Raw genomic sequence first — 15,943 nt, forward strand, 5'->3', positions numbered from 1 at the left:
TTTTTTTTTTTTTTTGCTTTCTAAGAGCATGTCATCTTAGTTCTAAATTATGCTTTCTAAGAGTTAGCATGTCATCTTAGTTCTAAATTATGAAGATTGTTTTTTTTGCCCTCCTAATTGTATTGAGTTGCTTTGAGTTGACAGTCTGAAAGTGCTACTACATCAATTTAAAAATCATAAGCCGTCTTGCAGCAGAGTTTTGATGAGGATTTCTGGGAGTGTCTCATCTTCCAGTTCAAAAAATTACATTGTAGTTTTCAGATTGAAAGTAGCATTTTCTTTATTTTACAATGTCCTATGGAAGTGGAAAACTATGAGCTACATAAATCTCTCTGTTCCAAACTTTTTAGTATGCCTTCTGATGAACCAGTGAAAGTATTCTTTTCTCAGCTCAACTTTTTTATCTGAATTTGCTCAGGTGCTGTCGTCACATGCAGATTATAGCTCAGTTTGACTCACTTTAGGAATTATGCACATGTGATACAACCTGTTTGAGCTGATTATGTGGAAGTGAAGAAAGAACTTTTAAAAGAGATGCACGATTCATTTCAGTTCTTTAATATGAATTATAAAAAAATAAATACATTTGTAAGATATGTTGATGAATCTGAAAATGAAATTATGCATTTTTTTTCTGCCCCCACTTGATAGGATTACATATTTGGAAAAAAAACAGAACCAAAAGAATGAGATGGACTTAATGCAAGCTATTTCTTATATATCTTATATATACAACCTATTGCATTCCAATAATGTAGATTTTTACTAAAAAAGCTTATTTTAATATTTATTTCAGTTAAAGTGAAATTCATCCATAGAGTCATTATACACAAATGGATGTTTAAACTGTCTATACTATAGCCAACAGCCATTAAACATAAAAATTCTGTTTTTTATTTAATTTTTATGAAATCCAAACCAAATATTTATTTTTTATTTTTTGTTATGGCTTACATTAAGAAGGGAAGCTCCTTACGATACAATAGTTTAGCAGACATTGATTTACGCGCTCCATAAGAAGGATAATCCATAAATAGTCATTACTAACAAAGTTTGCAGTTCACAGATTATGTTTCTCATCATATTAATAGAAAATTGAGTGGAAGGAAAAAAAAAGTGTGGCAGATAAAAGCAAACAAGTAACAGGGATAATGTCAGACATGAGAAGCAAATATCTCTTTGCAGATGGGCTGCAAAGAGATATTTGCAAATGGGCTATTCTAGTGTAATATGGTCAGTGACCTCAATATCATTATTTTCCAGGTGATGCAATAGCCCAGCTGACAGATGTAGGATCAGCCATGCAGCCCCAGACAGATGGGCGTGTCACCGTGTTCAGTGATAGGACCGGAATGGTAAAGGCTGCCCGCCTGCTCCTATCATCAGTCACTAAAGTCCTCGTCCTCGCTGATCGCATCGTCATCAAACAGATCATCACGTCACGCAACAAGGTAAGGTATCCTGAAATGAAATAGAACATCACTGAATTTTCCTCATCCACGTAACAAGGAAATCCAGTCCCTTCATTTTCCACATAGGTTAACAGTGTCCCCCCTTTGAAAGAAAAATACTCTGGATGTAATTTAAAGGAAGCAGCACTTTTAGTGACCACATAAAAACACCCTGCCAGAGACCATGTCTCACCCTGGTACCTGGAAATGCTCTTAGGCAGTCAGTGTGATATGGATGTTGTTTCAGACTGGGCTGAGAATGGAAACAGGGACCTAATCATGACTGGTTTGCTTTGTTCGGACAGACAGTCTTCAGCCCTCTGTTCTCCATTACTGGCAAACACAATTAGATCTCTTCCTCCTCTTTACACAGCGCAGATAAAAGCCCCTGCTGCCTTGGTGCTGCCAGCTAGCATATCCTTAACAACTAAATTACCAACTTACATAAACTAATCGTTAACTAAAATACAGCTTTTTGGCTGCCTAACTTCAATATGTACTTTAGGATTTTATCTCTTTGATTATAGCAGCAATCAGCAGTAGAAATGTAAATATAATTCAGTTCTTTGTAAGAGGCTCCCTGTTTTTTTATTTTTTTTTTATTTATTCAGATAACAATGAATGATTTATTTTCTAAGGACTCTGAAATAGAGAAAAAAAGATAAATAACTTCGAAAATGTCTTGACTATTGAAGTGCATTTATATTACAGCTGTAAATCTTTTGGAGTCTGTCTACCAACTTTGCCAATCTTAAACAGATTTTTTTTTCCTGTTTCGCTGCCAAATTGCTCCATTCAGAGCTCTGCTAGATTGGATGGAGAGTGTTTGTGAACACAGATTTTTAAGGGTGCAACAGATTCTCAATTTGATTTAAGTGAAGGCTTTGACTGGGTCATTTCAACACATGTAGAAGCTTTAATCTAAACCAGAGGTTTCCAGCTCCATTGTCCTGGTTCTCTTAGATACCAGCCCTTTTTCAGCATACCTGAATCAAAATGCTGACTCATAAACAAGCACCTGCAGAACTTGATGGCATGCTGGTGAAGTAACACAGATAACTGATCCTGTGTGTTTGATCAGAGATGTCTCTGAAAATTGCAGGACAGTGACCTTTGAAGCTGGATTTGGAGACCCTCTGTTCCAGTCTTGGGTCTTTGGCAGTCTCTGCAACCCTGCAACATGATGCTGCCATTAGTATGTATTACAGCAGGGATAGTGTGTTAAGGGGAGTTTTTAAGTGTTTTCCACGTATTAAACATGTTAGTTTGGTTCGAATCTGACCAGAGCTTCTTTCCACATGTTAGCTATGTCCTCTACAAGTCTTAAAATGCACAACAAATTGTTTTCCTGGATTATTTACAGATTCTCCAACCAAAGCCTTGGATCTCTATAGATTCTCCTGACTTGCTTAAGGATATCCTTGAACCCCTGTCAGTTCAGAGAAATAGTATCGAGTGTTGCGATAGAGGGTCAGCAGTCCCATTTAAGTTTTAGGTGAATGTTTACGTGAAATTTGCTTAGTAAAAACAATCTATGCTTTGATTCTCGTCTTATAAGCTAACGCTGCTCTAAACTTCTATTAAACTGTATTCATCACAGTCTGTGTGCTGTTTTTGAGATTTTTAATGGTTAAATGAGAAAACGAAGAAAAAAGCTATTTCCAAATTCCACCCAATTTACATTTAAGTCATATTTCATGCTGTTCATTACAGACATTCTTAGTTATGTTTTGCAAGAAAATGAATGTAAAAATATATTCAGTTGCAGTTTCAGTTGTATGTTGTACATCCATCATCCAACTTCTATATTATGCAGAATCCTTTTTTTGTTGCCATGTGAGCACTGCATGAAATGTTCTCGAGGGTTTTGGGTACCTGCTAATTACTCCATCCAAAACACATATGTGTAATTCATCATCGCTCTCTGATCATCTCTCTCCTTCCAGGTTCTTGTAACACTCGACAAACTGGAAAGAGTCAGCACCTTCCAGGAGTTTGTGCAGATTTTCAGTCAGTTTGGCAACGAGATGGTTGAGTTCGCTCACCTGACAGGAGACAGACAGAATGTGAGTAGCAATTCATTTATGAGATTCCATTCCATTTTTAATTGAGTCTTAGTTAAGCATCTGTAGGAAGAAACTAAACGTTAAAGTTTAGTTTCCTCATGCAAATGCTCTGCACCAAACTGCACTTTTCATTAATTCATATCCCAGAGATAAGGTGGTAACTCTGGACTTTGAAATCTGCAGCTTCTGCACAATGAAGTGCAGCAAATCCTGAAAAAGTCAATGTCACAACCTTGAAATATTTAGATATTTCAAAAATATCTAAATAAAAAAGGATTTTTCAGACCTTGCTTTTTTTTCTGAAACGCATAAATCCATATTTATTTGCCTCACCAGCCTTCAGCAGCAAAGCACAGGTCAGTTGTGACTCATTCTCCTCGAAGACTATTTACCTCCTTATTCTGTATTGTTACAAGCTGTACGGCACCTTCTGTTAGCTGTCTTCAGGCCATTTACAAAACAAAACATTCAGTCCAAGCCCCAGAAACGCTTTTCAACTTTCTGGGTTCTAAACTTTATTTTGCCAGAGGACTGCTAATCCTACTTTGATGCATACATTCAGCCCCTGCAGCCTAAGCGCTTTGCCTGCAGAAGCCGATGTGAAACACAGCAGCTGCGATGTTCACACTGAGAGGGTGGATCCAACATCTGTCTGTCTGAATTTCATGACCGGCTCAGGTTTTGATACGCACATCACGTCGCTGCTAATGCTTCCCCTCATCATTTGACACTTTTTTGTCATATTTACTCCTACTCATGCACTCCCCGTTTTCACACAGGAAATAGCATGTCCCTTTTTTAAATAAAAGAGAACATCCTCAGCTATTGAAACCAGATGAGCAAAGAGGCAAACATAATGACAGATAATCACATCGTCTTTGTAATATGTGGCAAAGTGCCTGCAGAGGAGTTGGTTCAGCTGCATCTTTAGAATTTAATCTGCATATCTCTATGTAGAAGACATGCAGAGTGATATAAACAGATCTCCTTTTTATATGCCAGTATTGTTTCTTTTGTGTAAAGATCAACCCACAAAGTTGCACATCTGTAACCTGCCGCCAAATCCAGATTATACCTGGGTGACTGAGCAGGATACTTTTTATGCTTCGTGTCCCTCAGACAGAGTTGTTAAAAAGTCTTCACCGAAAGAAAAGACATTATGTTTTCATTATGTTTGTGTGTGGTTGTGGTGTAGGACTTGAAAGATGAGAAGAAAAAGGCGAGAATGGCAGCAGCCCGAGCAGTGCTGGAGAAATGCACCATGATGCTCCTCACAGCCTCTAAGGTATAAGTGGCCTCAGATCGTTTGTCCACCTTAAAAATTGAAGCCTCTTACGCCTTTTCCAACTTCCAAAATGCTTGAATCTGTGCAGTAATTGCATCAAAACACATTAACTAAAAGAGAAACGAATAAGAGGGAAGATTAGGTTGCAGGGGTTGACATTTCACATCCAACTCCCTCCGTAGACTTGCCTGAGGCACCCGGACTGTGAGTCAGCGAGGATCAACAAAGACGCCGTGTTCCACCGAATGCGCTGTGCCCTGGAGCAGGTCATCGAGATAGTCACAGAGGCACGGACCTGTGGGGAGAACAAGGTTCTGCCTACAAGTATCTACAACACCATCAAAGACTTCAAGGTACAAATTCATTTTGTTTAACAGATATCTGCCAGCCTGTAAAATAAAGTCTGGAGATTACTCAGTGTCTCATAAATGTCTTTATATCCATTTAACTTTTTCCATTTTTGGCTTTTATGTTCCCACCTTTGCTATGTCACTCCTAAATAAAGTCTGTGCAGCCCATTAAAATAGCATAAGAACACCTCAGACACTTGTTGTATAATGCTAGAGATTCAAAAAATCATGGCAACCAATGAACACAACTGATGAGTCAGGGATAACGTTAAAAAGCATAGGTTGTAAAACAATATCCCAAGTTTTCAACATCAAACAGAAAACTGTTATCTGAAAATAGAAATGGTGCAACTGCAAACCTAACAAGATAAAGCTGTCAACCTGTGGTTGACAGGGTGTCCAAGGAAAGGCAAGGCAAGGCAAGGCAAATTTATTTGTATAGCACAATTCAGTACAAAGACAATGCAAAGTGCTTTACATGATTAAAATATAGGAAAATAAAACAGAATCAAAGCAAGTAGGAAAAAAAATGCAGAAACAAGAAAGAACATTGAAAACAGTTGGACTAAAAAAAAAAGAATTGAACTAATGATGTTTCAGTTGAACTTTTTAACTAGAACAGTCGAAGACAATCCTAAACAAATGTGTTTTTAGTCTTGATTTAAAGGAACTCAGGGTTTCCGCACGATTAGGGAAGCAACCAAGTGGCCCATTCTGATGCTGGAAGAGCTGCTGAGATCCAGAGTTCAGATGGGAGAATGTGTCAGCAAGAGATTTAGTAGTCCTTTATGAATAAGTAAAATAAAGCTTTTGATGAATAAATACCATTAGAGGTTCTGTTTAAACTTCACCACAAGCCATAGGATCCTGGAAGGAAACATGTTAGGTCGCATTGGAGAATCCCCTTTCAGCAGCACAACAATGTTAAACACACAGTGCCAGAGCTTCCATTAAGTTGCTGAGATTTCTGGAGCTATGTTACAAAGAATATTAAAACAATAAGTGTAAAGATGCAAAACATCCTATAAAGACATACCCTAAAGGACCTCCATAAAAAAAAAAAAAAAAACTTTTTTAGCACAGAACTTGAAATTGAATTCTTGCCATAAATTCAATTTTTTAAAAACATTTTATGAACTAAAATCCATGTAAAATGCATTCTAATTTGTGAATGGAAGGTTGCAAAATATTAAAATATTAAAGCTGACCGGGACTGCAGAATAACAGCTCCTGTATTTATTGCGTCTGCCTGAGCTGAAGCATCAGAACTGTAAAGCACACATTCTTCACTTTGTAGTTCTGTCATTACAGTTGTGCAAATCAACATAAACCCCTTCATCACTCTCATTAATCTGCTCTTTCTGCTCACAGAAGAAAGAGCCTGCATAAAAGCACTTTGAGGGCTTCTCCTAAAGAGAAAAAGAAGAAAGTATTTTAATGACAGGCCTAGGACGGCAGTTGCTTATAATTCAGTTCTCACAGCGTTTTAATGGGTGACTTTAGTAAAAAGTTATGTAAACTGATGATCATTCAGCATGTAAGCAGGTGCTCTTAAAGTCATCTTTTTTGAAAAAAAAAAATGTATTTTTTTTGTTAAGGGAGCGGGGGGAAGAAAAAAATGCATTAGCTTGGTTCTTGCTTTTACAGTAATTATGAGAAAAGTAAAAGGGTTGAATCTCTTCCCCTCAATATATGGGTTTAAGAAAGTGTTTTTCCTTGCTTATATCTGACTCAAATGCTCTCTTCTATACGAACCCTGCTCCCCACCCTGTAGTGTAGTGTGGAGTGCCTTCGAGAGAACCTGCAGTCTTCAACACCGCAGATCATGGCCGGTCAGCTGGAGGCCCTGGTGGAGCGCACAGAGGACTTTACCGATTCGCCCTATACCAGTCACGAGCAGCGGCAGGCCATTCTTGGCATGTGCCAGCTTGCCCGCCAGGACACCCAACAGCTGGTGCACGCCTGGATTGAGGCGGTACGTTGGCTTACAACAATAGCTGTAGATATGTTTGAAAATGAACATAAAATCTGAGGGAGGGAGACAATTTCTTGTCTGTAATACGTTTGTATAATTATTAATTAGAAGGAAAAATGTTTTCAATGGAAGGAAAATGGATCTTAATAAAAACTTGATAAAAATAAGATTTAACATTTGAGTTGGCAAACAGAATCAGTCAGATGGTGCAAAGGTGTTTAAATTTTTTCTCACGCTAAAAGGTTTGCTGCAGTTCTTGAACAGCAAGCTTTAGATACACTTTTTATATCTCCCAGCTATGCCTGTTAGCAAGATTTGTCTGGACCATCAACACCAAGTCAAATTCCTTATAAGTGCAAACCTACTTGGCAATAAACTTGATTCTTATTCTGTAGATTAACTAAGGGGTCAAGTGTTTTTTGTTGTATTTTCTGTTAATGTAAAATTGTATTTACTGCCCTGATTTTCAATGACTAACATTGAACGAGTTTCATTTCCAGACTGAAGTAGATAAACAAATATCTGCCTCTCTTGAAATGTTTTCCCTTAACTTTCCCATTTTCAAGAGAGACTAATAGGAAATGCACCTCAACATCCCACTACAGTCCATTATAAAGAAAAAAGATCAAATGGATAGCTGAGTATCAAAAGATGCTGTTACTCTGACAAAAAGGGGTTTTAAGTATGATAGGTATGTTTGTGATTCTGGTGTAGGATGATATATATATATATATATATATATATATATATATATATATATATATATATATATATATATATATATATTGGCAATATAATGTTTGGCTCTTAGTTTTTTCATCATTTTTGTGTTTCTTTCACAGTTAAAATGTTTCAGTTAATCAGATACATTTTGTCATCAAAGATAAACAGACTACCTACTAAATCAGTTGACAGAGAATTATTTCATGTAGGCAAACAAGACGATCCAAACCAACCTGGCTGTCTGTGGAAAATGGTCAGATCCCAATCATCCTTATTAACCAAGTCTGTGTGCACAATCAAGGAAATTGACTTTGATTCAAATTTCTTATTTTTACACATGAACTTGGCCAAAAAATGCAACTGCAATCCTTCAAGCTTCTACAGTAGCCAACAGTGATTCCAAATCCCCCAAGGAATTGGAAGAGAAAACGTTTTAAATGCTAATCTCAAAATTCTTTCTGGATAAAAAATTTCACATTGAAATAATATTATTTTGCTACTAATTTTCACAGGGTAATTTTTTACCAGTATGTAAACATACAGGCTTTAAACTATATAAATATTAGGAATTTTATTTTCAGGGGACTGCAATTTTATGTGTACTTTTACTTTTAAAAACCTCATTAAAGCTTTGCAGGTTCTTATACTGCAAGATGTGTTTCATTATTTAGCATAGCCGATTCTGACAGCTGTGTGGTGTTAGGCTGGCTGTAGAAGCAGGAGTTAAAAGCAGTGCATCATGTATCCTGCCCAGAATTAGTTTGTCCAGTGTTGCTCAACACGCTTCAGTTCCTCTTAACTAGGCAAGGCAGTGAGTCATTTTACTTTTACTGACAGGTTAATAATTTTATTTGGTACTTTGTTCTGTAGGCCATATGAAACAAATCCCAAATGTAACAACAACAAAAAAAAAAAAAAAAACAATGAATAAAGTTAAGGTTGAAGTTTTTGGTAAGTTTGGAAAATCTAGATTCAAGTCATTTTTATTCTCAGAATGCAGGTTGAACTAATTCCCTCGGTGATAACTAAAATTGGGCTCTCTTAACTTGATTCCGGAGGGTTATTGTTTGTGGTCATGCACCATTTTCTGCTGCATGATATAATCCTATCAAGTATTGCCCTGAGCCATCAGGTCGCTTAGGTAACGCCACACTGTTGAATGCAATACAAAAAGATGGTGGAGCACACTCTTCCTAGGATTACTCTTTGTTGGTATTTGCACATTCTTCTTCTAGTTAGTGGACTGGGAATGGAATATAGGTAAATTACATTTAAAATGTGTATAATTCCAGGAGATTTAGTATATTAGAACAAGTTCCAATTGATTCTCAGTGCCCAAACCTAATTATGAACACTGTTTTACACTGTTTGTAAGTCGACTAACACCACAAGTCATCAACAGATAATAGATTAACTGTACTGGGAAGGAGTTTATTTCCCAAGACAGAAGAGTGTGATTGTGTTGTGGTTACATTTGGGCCAGCATTACAAAGTGCTGCTTCAACATATGACCTTAGTTCCTACCCTAACTACCAATGGAGAAGTGCAACAAAGGAAGGAAATCAATGATTACAATTGAAATGTGTGTTTATGAATAATCTGCAGTCTAAGCAGATTAGATACAATGGTACATTTTGCTCAAAAAAAATACCCAAATACCTCTTTATAGGGATTTATTTTCCAGCCCTCATATTAATTGTTTTCAAACTTAAGATCTTTCTGAATTTTTCGGTTTTAGAAGTGGCTTCTACATTGATAGATGGATGCGTCGTATTTCAGGCATGGCAAAAGTCACGTGCTATGTTAAAAAATATTAAGAACTCAATCCTAACCCTCCGTTTTGGAAACATCTCACATCTTCCATAATCTACCAATAAATTAACATGATGATGTTGTCTATATAGTCCTCCTGTCGATAACTCACAGTAATGTGGATATAACGAGGCCTCTTTCTGTGTTGTTGACATTACACAGGGATAATAAGCTGCAGAGTTGATGCACATGTTGAACCATAATGAGTTTTCTATCAGCTAGGAAGCTGAGGATTCAGAGTGTTTCTGGGAGACGAGAAGAAAAGCAAGCCACTTGCACACCTCAGGGCTTTAGGAATGGAAAATTCAAGCTGTTTCTAGAAACAAATATTTTACATACTCAGAGGTGCTTATATACATTTTGCAGTAATCAACACAGGGTTCCTAAAGACTTCAAAAGTCGTTTGGTATTGAAGGGGTTTAAGTTTCCCGATATTTTTTTTTCCTATTTCAAGATCAAATTGATGTATGCAGTATGTAGATTATTTACTTCAGATATAAAAATTCTTTTTTTTTCTTTTTCTACACTTTAGTCATTTTGGTGTTTTACTTACTGTATTGCAATAACCAACAGATAAAACCACACCTATTCACAAATCAAAATTACAACAACAAATAATTTTTTGGCTGCTAACTTCTATTAGATTAGAGGTTTGAAGTGGAAATCTTTTATATCTTCTGTCTTGTATCGACCAAATACATAATTTATCGTACTGTTCTGGTTTTTTACCTAAGTTAATCCATTTTTATCAAGCTAAACCAGTATTTTATCTGTGGCAGATCTCTGTCCGTGCAGCCTGCTGATGGAAATCACCAGAAAAAGGGCATCCTTTCACTCTCTTTATTAGGCTCATTGCTTTCTTTTCTACCATCTCTCCTGGAACAACAGGGCATGATAACTCACCTGAATAATGTTTTTTTATTCCCAAAGCTCAGTCTGCCAACATGGAAACATGATATACTCTTCTGTTGCATTCAGCAGGAGCCTCCTTGGCCTCGAAAAAGCAACATGCTTGAAAAAGGTTGTGAGCTCCTATGCTTATTTTCTCTGTCAACATTTTGCAGTCTGCAAAGTGAGCCTGCAGCTGCATAATTGTACTGTAGTGCCTCATCTAATCCCCACAATTGAAGGTCGTGTGGAGACTTGAAAAGTCTCCAGGTTTTGCAGCGCTTATATGATAGGACAGCATTTTTCAAATAATTATTCTGCCCAGGTTTTAGATGGTCAATGATGGTGTTAGCTTCCGTTAATTACTCTAAAATTTAAATAATTATATAGCATTTGTGGGTTATATAATTTCTTCAGGCCTTTTGCATCTTCACCAGATTGCTCACAAATGTCACAAAAAAAAGGTCTGCCATTTCATTATATTTGTATTGCTCTCTTAGATTAACATGCAGGTAACCCTGTTTGTGTTTGTGGCACATGTTTATCCTTTTTTCTGTCTATCATCACAGCAGCAGTCTGTACATGCCAAAGAGGCCACAGAAGAGCTGGAGGTGGCAATCCTGAAGACCTGCCAGAGCATCAGTGACCTGAAACGAGAGGTGAGCCGCAGTCTGTCTCCAGAGCTAAAGAACTTCCCAAACAGAGACGTGAGCTGTTCAGCACCTGTAGCTCGGCTTTCTCCTTTTAATATTTCCACACTTCACCTCATCTGCTCCTGTCAACTCCATTTGTCACTTCTGCCAATCTCTGTCTCGGGCCTTGCTTAAAACACCAGCAAGTCGACTTCATCATGCAAAATCATTCATCCCTTTTTCTCTCCCTCCCCCTCCACAAGCTCCATAAGGTCGCAGTGGTCCGTGCCTCCGACTTGCTGAAAGCTCACGCCGAGCATCTGCCTCTGAGGGCCCTCAAAGCCGCTGGTGCCGAAGGGAACCTGGAGGCAGTGGCGGAGTATTCGCGGACGCTCACTGAGCAGAAGGAGCAGCTGGTAGAGGTGGGTGGTTTTCAGCTGCATAGGGGAAACTTTCACAGAAGTCAGTAGCATATTTTTCTTACTCATTGCTTTGATTCTATAAGAATATGTATAAGATTTTTTGTTAGGTCCTGAAACTCCAAACATTAGTACATACAGATATATTCTCCACATTCCTTGTAAAAATAAATGCATAAAATAATCAAATCCGCCTGTTTCTCTTAAGTATAATATATTTTTCATAAACTCAGTAGTACAACTAATAATATCCTTAAACACTTTCGGAAAGATGAATGCATCTGAAAATTTTTTTGTCTTTGTGTTGATTGCATTGCACACAATTTATCATTCACAGTTTTTAAATTGTAACATAGTTAGAATTTCTTTCAGTTTCATTTACATGTAGTTACAATGAACTAAACTACTTACGTTCTTTTTTTATACAGCTTCAGAACTGAAATAGTGTTTACATACAGTGACTGTAATTTACCAATAAATGACATAAATGAAGAGTTTATCAGTTGTAGTTGTGTTTCCAGACCTGCCGGCTACTGTGCCATGTGTCGGGGACGGAGCCTTTAGAGATTACCTGCATACATGCAGAGGAGACCTTTCATGTCATTGGTCCACAGGTAGTGTAACACATTTTTCTACACATAATGCTGCTTTTCTATATTTTAACTTGGCATTTAGTTTTAGAAAGAGTAATTTGCTTTTCTACCTTTAATTATTACTTATTTCAGTTTTTCCTTAGATGATATGCTCAAATGGTTACTTTTGAAATGAAATGCGATGGTGATAGGGAAAAGAAGCTGAGATATTTTCCATCTCCATCCGATACCTTCTCCGCCTCGAATCCGTTTACACTGCGCTGTTCACCCATTCCGTATCTAATTATATTTGCTCTTGAAAACCACTTGTGGCAGTAATTATCCAGCAGTATGTAATGTTCCTGTCCCATGGTGCTAATGTCAGGCCCCACGCGACACTACCGTAATGACTCAGCTACTAAGTTCAAGGGTCTTCCAATCAATAATGCTGTAGTACAGGCTATAGCTGGTGATATCTCTGTCTGTGTCTGTAGAGTCTAATGCAGGGGTGGCCCACAGGGTAATTGGCAATTAGATACAAAACAGTAGGTGACGGATGTGTGGGATGTGTGCAGATTATGGGTGGAACTATACGTGCAGCTAGGGAGACGTGACGGTGCACATTATGGGCTCAGGAGAATGAGATGAGATTTTAATATTGGAAAATAAGAATCTCAAGTTTTGTGTTTATTTGTTAGTTGTTTTTCGAAATAAGGTTTCTTCAGGGTTGGGCCAAGGTTGTTTTGGGGTTTAACCAGAGCCTGATACAAACATCGCCACCACTATATGCAATTACATACAGATTTGGTGGAATAAATAAACAATAATGGATAATTGTTTTTTTTTTTTTTGTTTTTTTTTTTCTGAGAGGTAATTGAGAACAAACTGAGCACAAGTCGGAATAAACCCCAGGCATCAGATGCTACTATATCACCACACAAAATAAACAATTAATAATAGTTTTTGCACTTTTTAAAAGCAAATATGCAGTTTTCTTTAAATCTTAGATTTATAATTAGATTGACTAACAATTCTTTAATATATGTATAATTAAAACATCAAATAAAATGTAACAGAAGCTAAGAGATCAGGGCCTCTAAGGAGCAGTTAAGTATGGTTATGCCTCAAGCCAGCTCTGGGTTTTCCAAATCATAACATTTATTTTAATGATTACCAAATGTACATATGTCATGGCTCAGAACTCACGACTCAGAATTTGAAGCAGACAGATCAGTGTGATTCAAAAAAACATTTATCGGCGTATGTCGGATCTGCAACTCAGCAACAAAGGCGTCAAAGACCAGAATCTCTGTAGAGGGAAAACTCAGATTAGTGACCACAAAAATCTGATGGAGGGCAAGTAAGAGGGTGTGAGTCACTATCCTGGTTTTAGAGTCCAGTCTGTGTCCAGAAGAAGGAGTAGAATCCAATGGCTAAAAACTGCATGTGGTGTACGCCACCCAGAGAGTTCTGGATGCAAGAGCCTGAAGCCCATTGAACTGGCTGGAAGATCCAAACACACGAAGGAAGGCAGGAGATTTCAGAAGATGAAGCCCAGGCCAGTGTTGAAGAGGTTAACAGGAGTCCATGCCAGAACATCAGAGATCCGAAGAGGTGCTGAGCGGAAATCGAAGACGAGGTCAGAAGACAGATCCAGGTTCAGTCCACTGGCAGAAACCAACAGGAGTCCAGAGACAGATCAGAGCAGACAAATCCAAAACAGGAACAGCACGGCTCAAAGGTCCAAGAGCAGAAGTGGTCAGGATCAGGCAATCACAACAATAGGTACGCTAGAAAACTCAAACAAAAAGGCTGGAACAATCGGGCATCACTGACTGTGAGCCAGCAGATTAAATAAAGGCAGGAGCAGGTGTATACAATGAGCAGTGATTACAAACTGGGCAGAGCAAGATAGGTGAATGGAATAACCCATTAAACCAGTCATCTGTGCCAACATCATGACAACATAAAATATATGAATGATCTAAAGATTTAAGATTTGAATCCATAGTTGTATATCTTTGTCAAATTCGATTTTTGTCTACCACCAATATTGCAAGATACTAGGTACCTAAGATAAAGCCAGTGTGCTGGGAGCTTCTTTGGTGCTAAAATAGTGTTTGGGGTTAGAATATGCTTCGAGAGAAAAAGACCTTTAGATTGAAATTAAATCATCTGCAGCATTTTCATAATGCTAATTTTGTGGCATATGGTATTATAAGACCCAGAAAAATGCATCAGGGTAGCAGACATTTCTGTACAATGTCAAATCTTTCAGATATATATTTCCTGCATTGTGCTAGCTTAGTTTTTTTATACTTCTTATGCCTTCTTGATGACCAGGTAAGTCTTAAGTTTTGACTCTTACTTTGCAGATTGGGGTCTCTGGATTTTTTAAACTCTGACCACAAAATACTAATTGGTCCATCTAGACGTCTACTTAAAGAGTAATATATCTGATGACATAAGAGTTAATAATAAAAAAAAGTATCATTCCATCTTGCGTTGAACTATGATGATTTCAAAAACTGAACAAAGAAAATCAACTGCAGTAAAAATTTTGCAAAAAAAACCTACTCATTTAGACAAATATTAGATTTTACACATTTGTTCAAATGTGATCAGTTTACGATGTGATTTCTTTCTTTCTTTTCTTAGATCATCTCAGCTGCCCAGACGTTGGCCGTTCATCCATCTAGTAAAATTGCAAAAGAAAACCTGGAGGTGTTCTGTGAGGCCTGGGACTCACAGCTCTGTGACATGGCTCTGCTGCTGAAAGAGATCAACGATGTCTTTGAAGGAAGACGAGGTAAGTTTATGATCATCATCAGTTTGAAACCCGACAAATGTGCTGCTTGCTATGTCCTTCAGGCACCAGATACCTGCCTATAAATGGTCTAAATAAATGATTCAATTCTTAAATCTCAACATCTTGATCTATAGTTGATTGAACTTTGTCTATCTTTCTTATCTACTGGTTTTATCCATGGGTTGCACCTTTGACTAAATCTGTTCACTACTACCAATGGCGTTGCAGTTAGATTCTCTCTTTGCTTAAAAGAAAAAAAAAAATATGTCAAAGTCCAGATGAATCATTTTTGCCCTTGAGATCTTTCAGAAATGTTATAGAAAGTTAAAGTATTCTGAGCCGAGTGAACATAGCTTTTCAATATGAATCATCACATGATTCAGTTTAATTCATTTTATTTATACAGTGCCTATTCACAACACAAGTCATCTCAAGGCACTTTACAAAGCCACTTCTATCAAAACACACAGCCAGTTTGGCTGATGCAGGAAGTACTTTGCATCAAAGCTATAACCATTGCCCATAAACCTCCTATCCATTCATCTCTTCTCTGCATATCTATATTTTTTGTTCTGGATTTGATCTGCATCACCTAAACCACACATAAGTTCTAAAGTCAAATCTTTTCTTCTTTATGGTGCTAAAAAGTCTAGTCCACTTTTCTTTGGTTTTTACTTTTTTTTTTTTTTTTTAACAATTACATTTTTTAGATTCTTAAATAAATGTTAATGTCAGTGAAATCTAAAGAAGGTCGAATACTGACGGTCCTTTTGACCCTAAAGCTGCAAATCTATCTAATGCTGTGTTTTGTAGCAGGAGGCACAACTTGCAGAAGTGTAGTATTTTACTCATCAATCCGTTTTTTTCCCCAAACATTGTTCTTCATTATGCTTTTTAAGTATTATTATTGTTGAATTTTCTTTTTTATTATTCATATTTTTGTTGAAAGTGTTTTTATTTG

At 37.2% G+C, this 15,943-nt stretch overlaps 1 protein-coding gene across 2 annotated transcripts in view; it reads left to right on the forward strand.

Annotated features, from left to right (window-relative positions):
- The window catches only part of ctnnal1 (catenin alpha-like 1), an 81,002-nt gene that overhangs the window by 48,106 nt on the left and 16,953 nt on the right, over positions 1-15,943 (forward strand). The window contains exons 3-11 of one of the 2 annotated variants that reach the window (XM_015372383.1): positions 1,264-1,451; positions 3,398-3,517; positions 4,713-4,802; positions 4,985-5,155; positions 6,927-7,127; positions 11,123-11,209; positions 11,446-11,604; positions 12,123-12,215; positions 14,832-14,982. In XM_015372383.1, the coding sequence (XP_015227869.1) occupies positions 1,264-1,451; positions 3,398-3,517; positions 4,713-4,802; positions 4,985-5,155; positions 6,927-7,127; positions 11,123-11,209; positions 11,446-11,604; positions 12,123-12,215; positions 14,832-14,982 (1,260 nt within the window). Of the gene's footprint in view, positions 1-1,263; positions 1,452-3,397; positions 3,518-4,712; positions 4,803-4,984; positions 5,156-6,926; positions 7,128-11,119; positions 11,210-11,445; positions 11,605-12,122; positions 12,216-14,831; positions 14,983-15,943 lie in introns of both variants that reach the window. The other variant, XM_015372382.1, reaches the window with a different exon arrangement.

Source organism: Cyprinodon variegatus, unplaced genomic scaffold (genome assembly GCF_000732505.1).
Source record: "Cyprinodon variegatus isolate N-32 unplaced genomic scaffold, C_variegatus-1.0 Scaffold71, whole genome shotgun sequence".
Classification (NCBI taxonomy): Eukaryota; Metazoa; Chordata; class Actinopteri; order Cyprinodontiformes; family Cyprinodontidae; genus Cyprinodon; species Cyprinodon variegatus.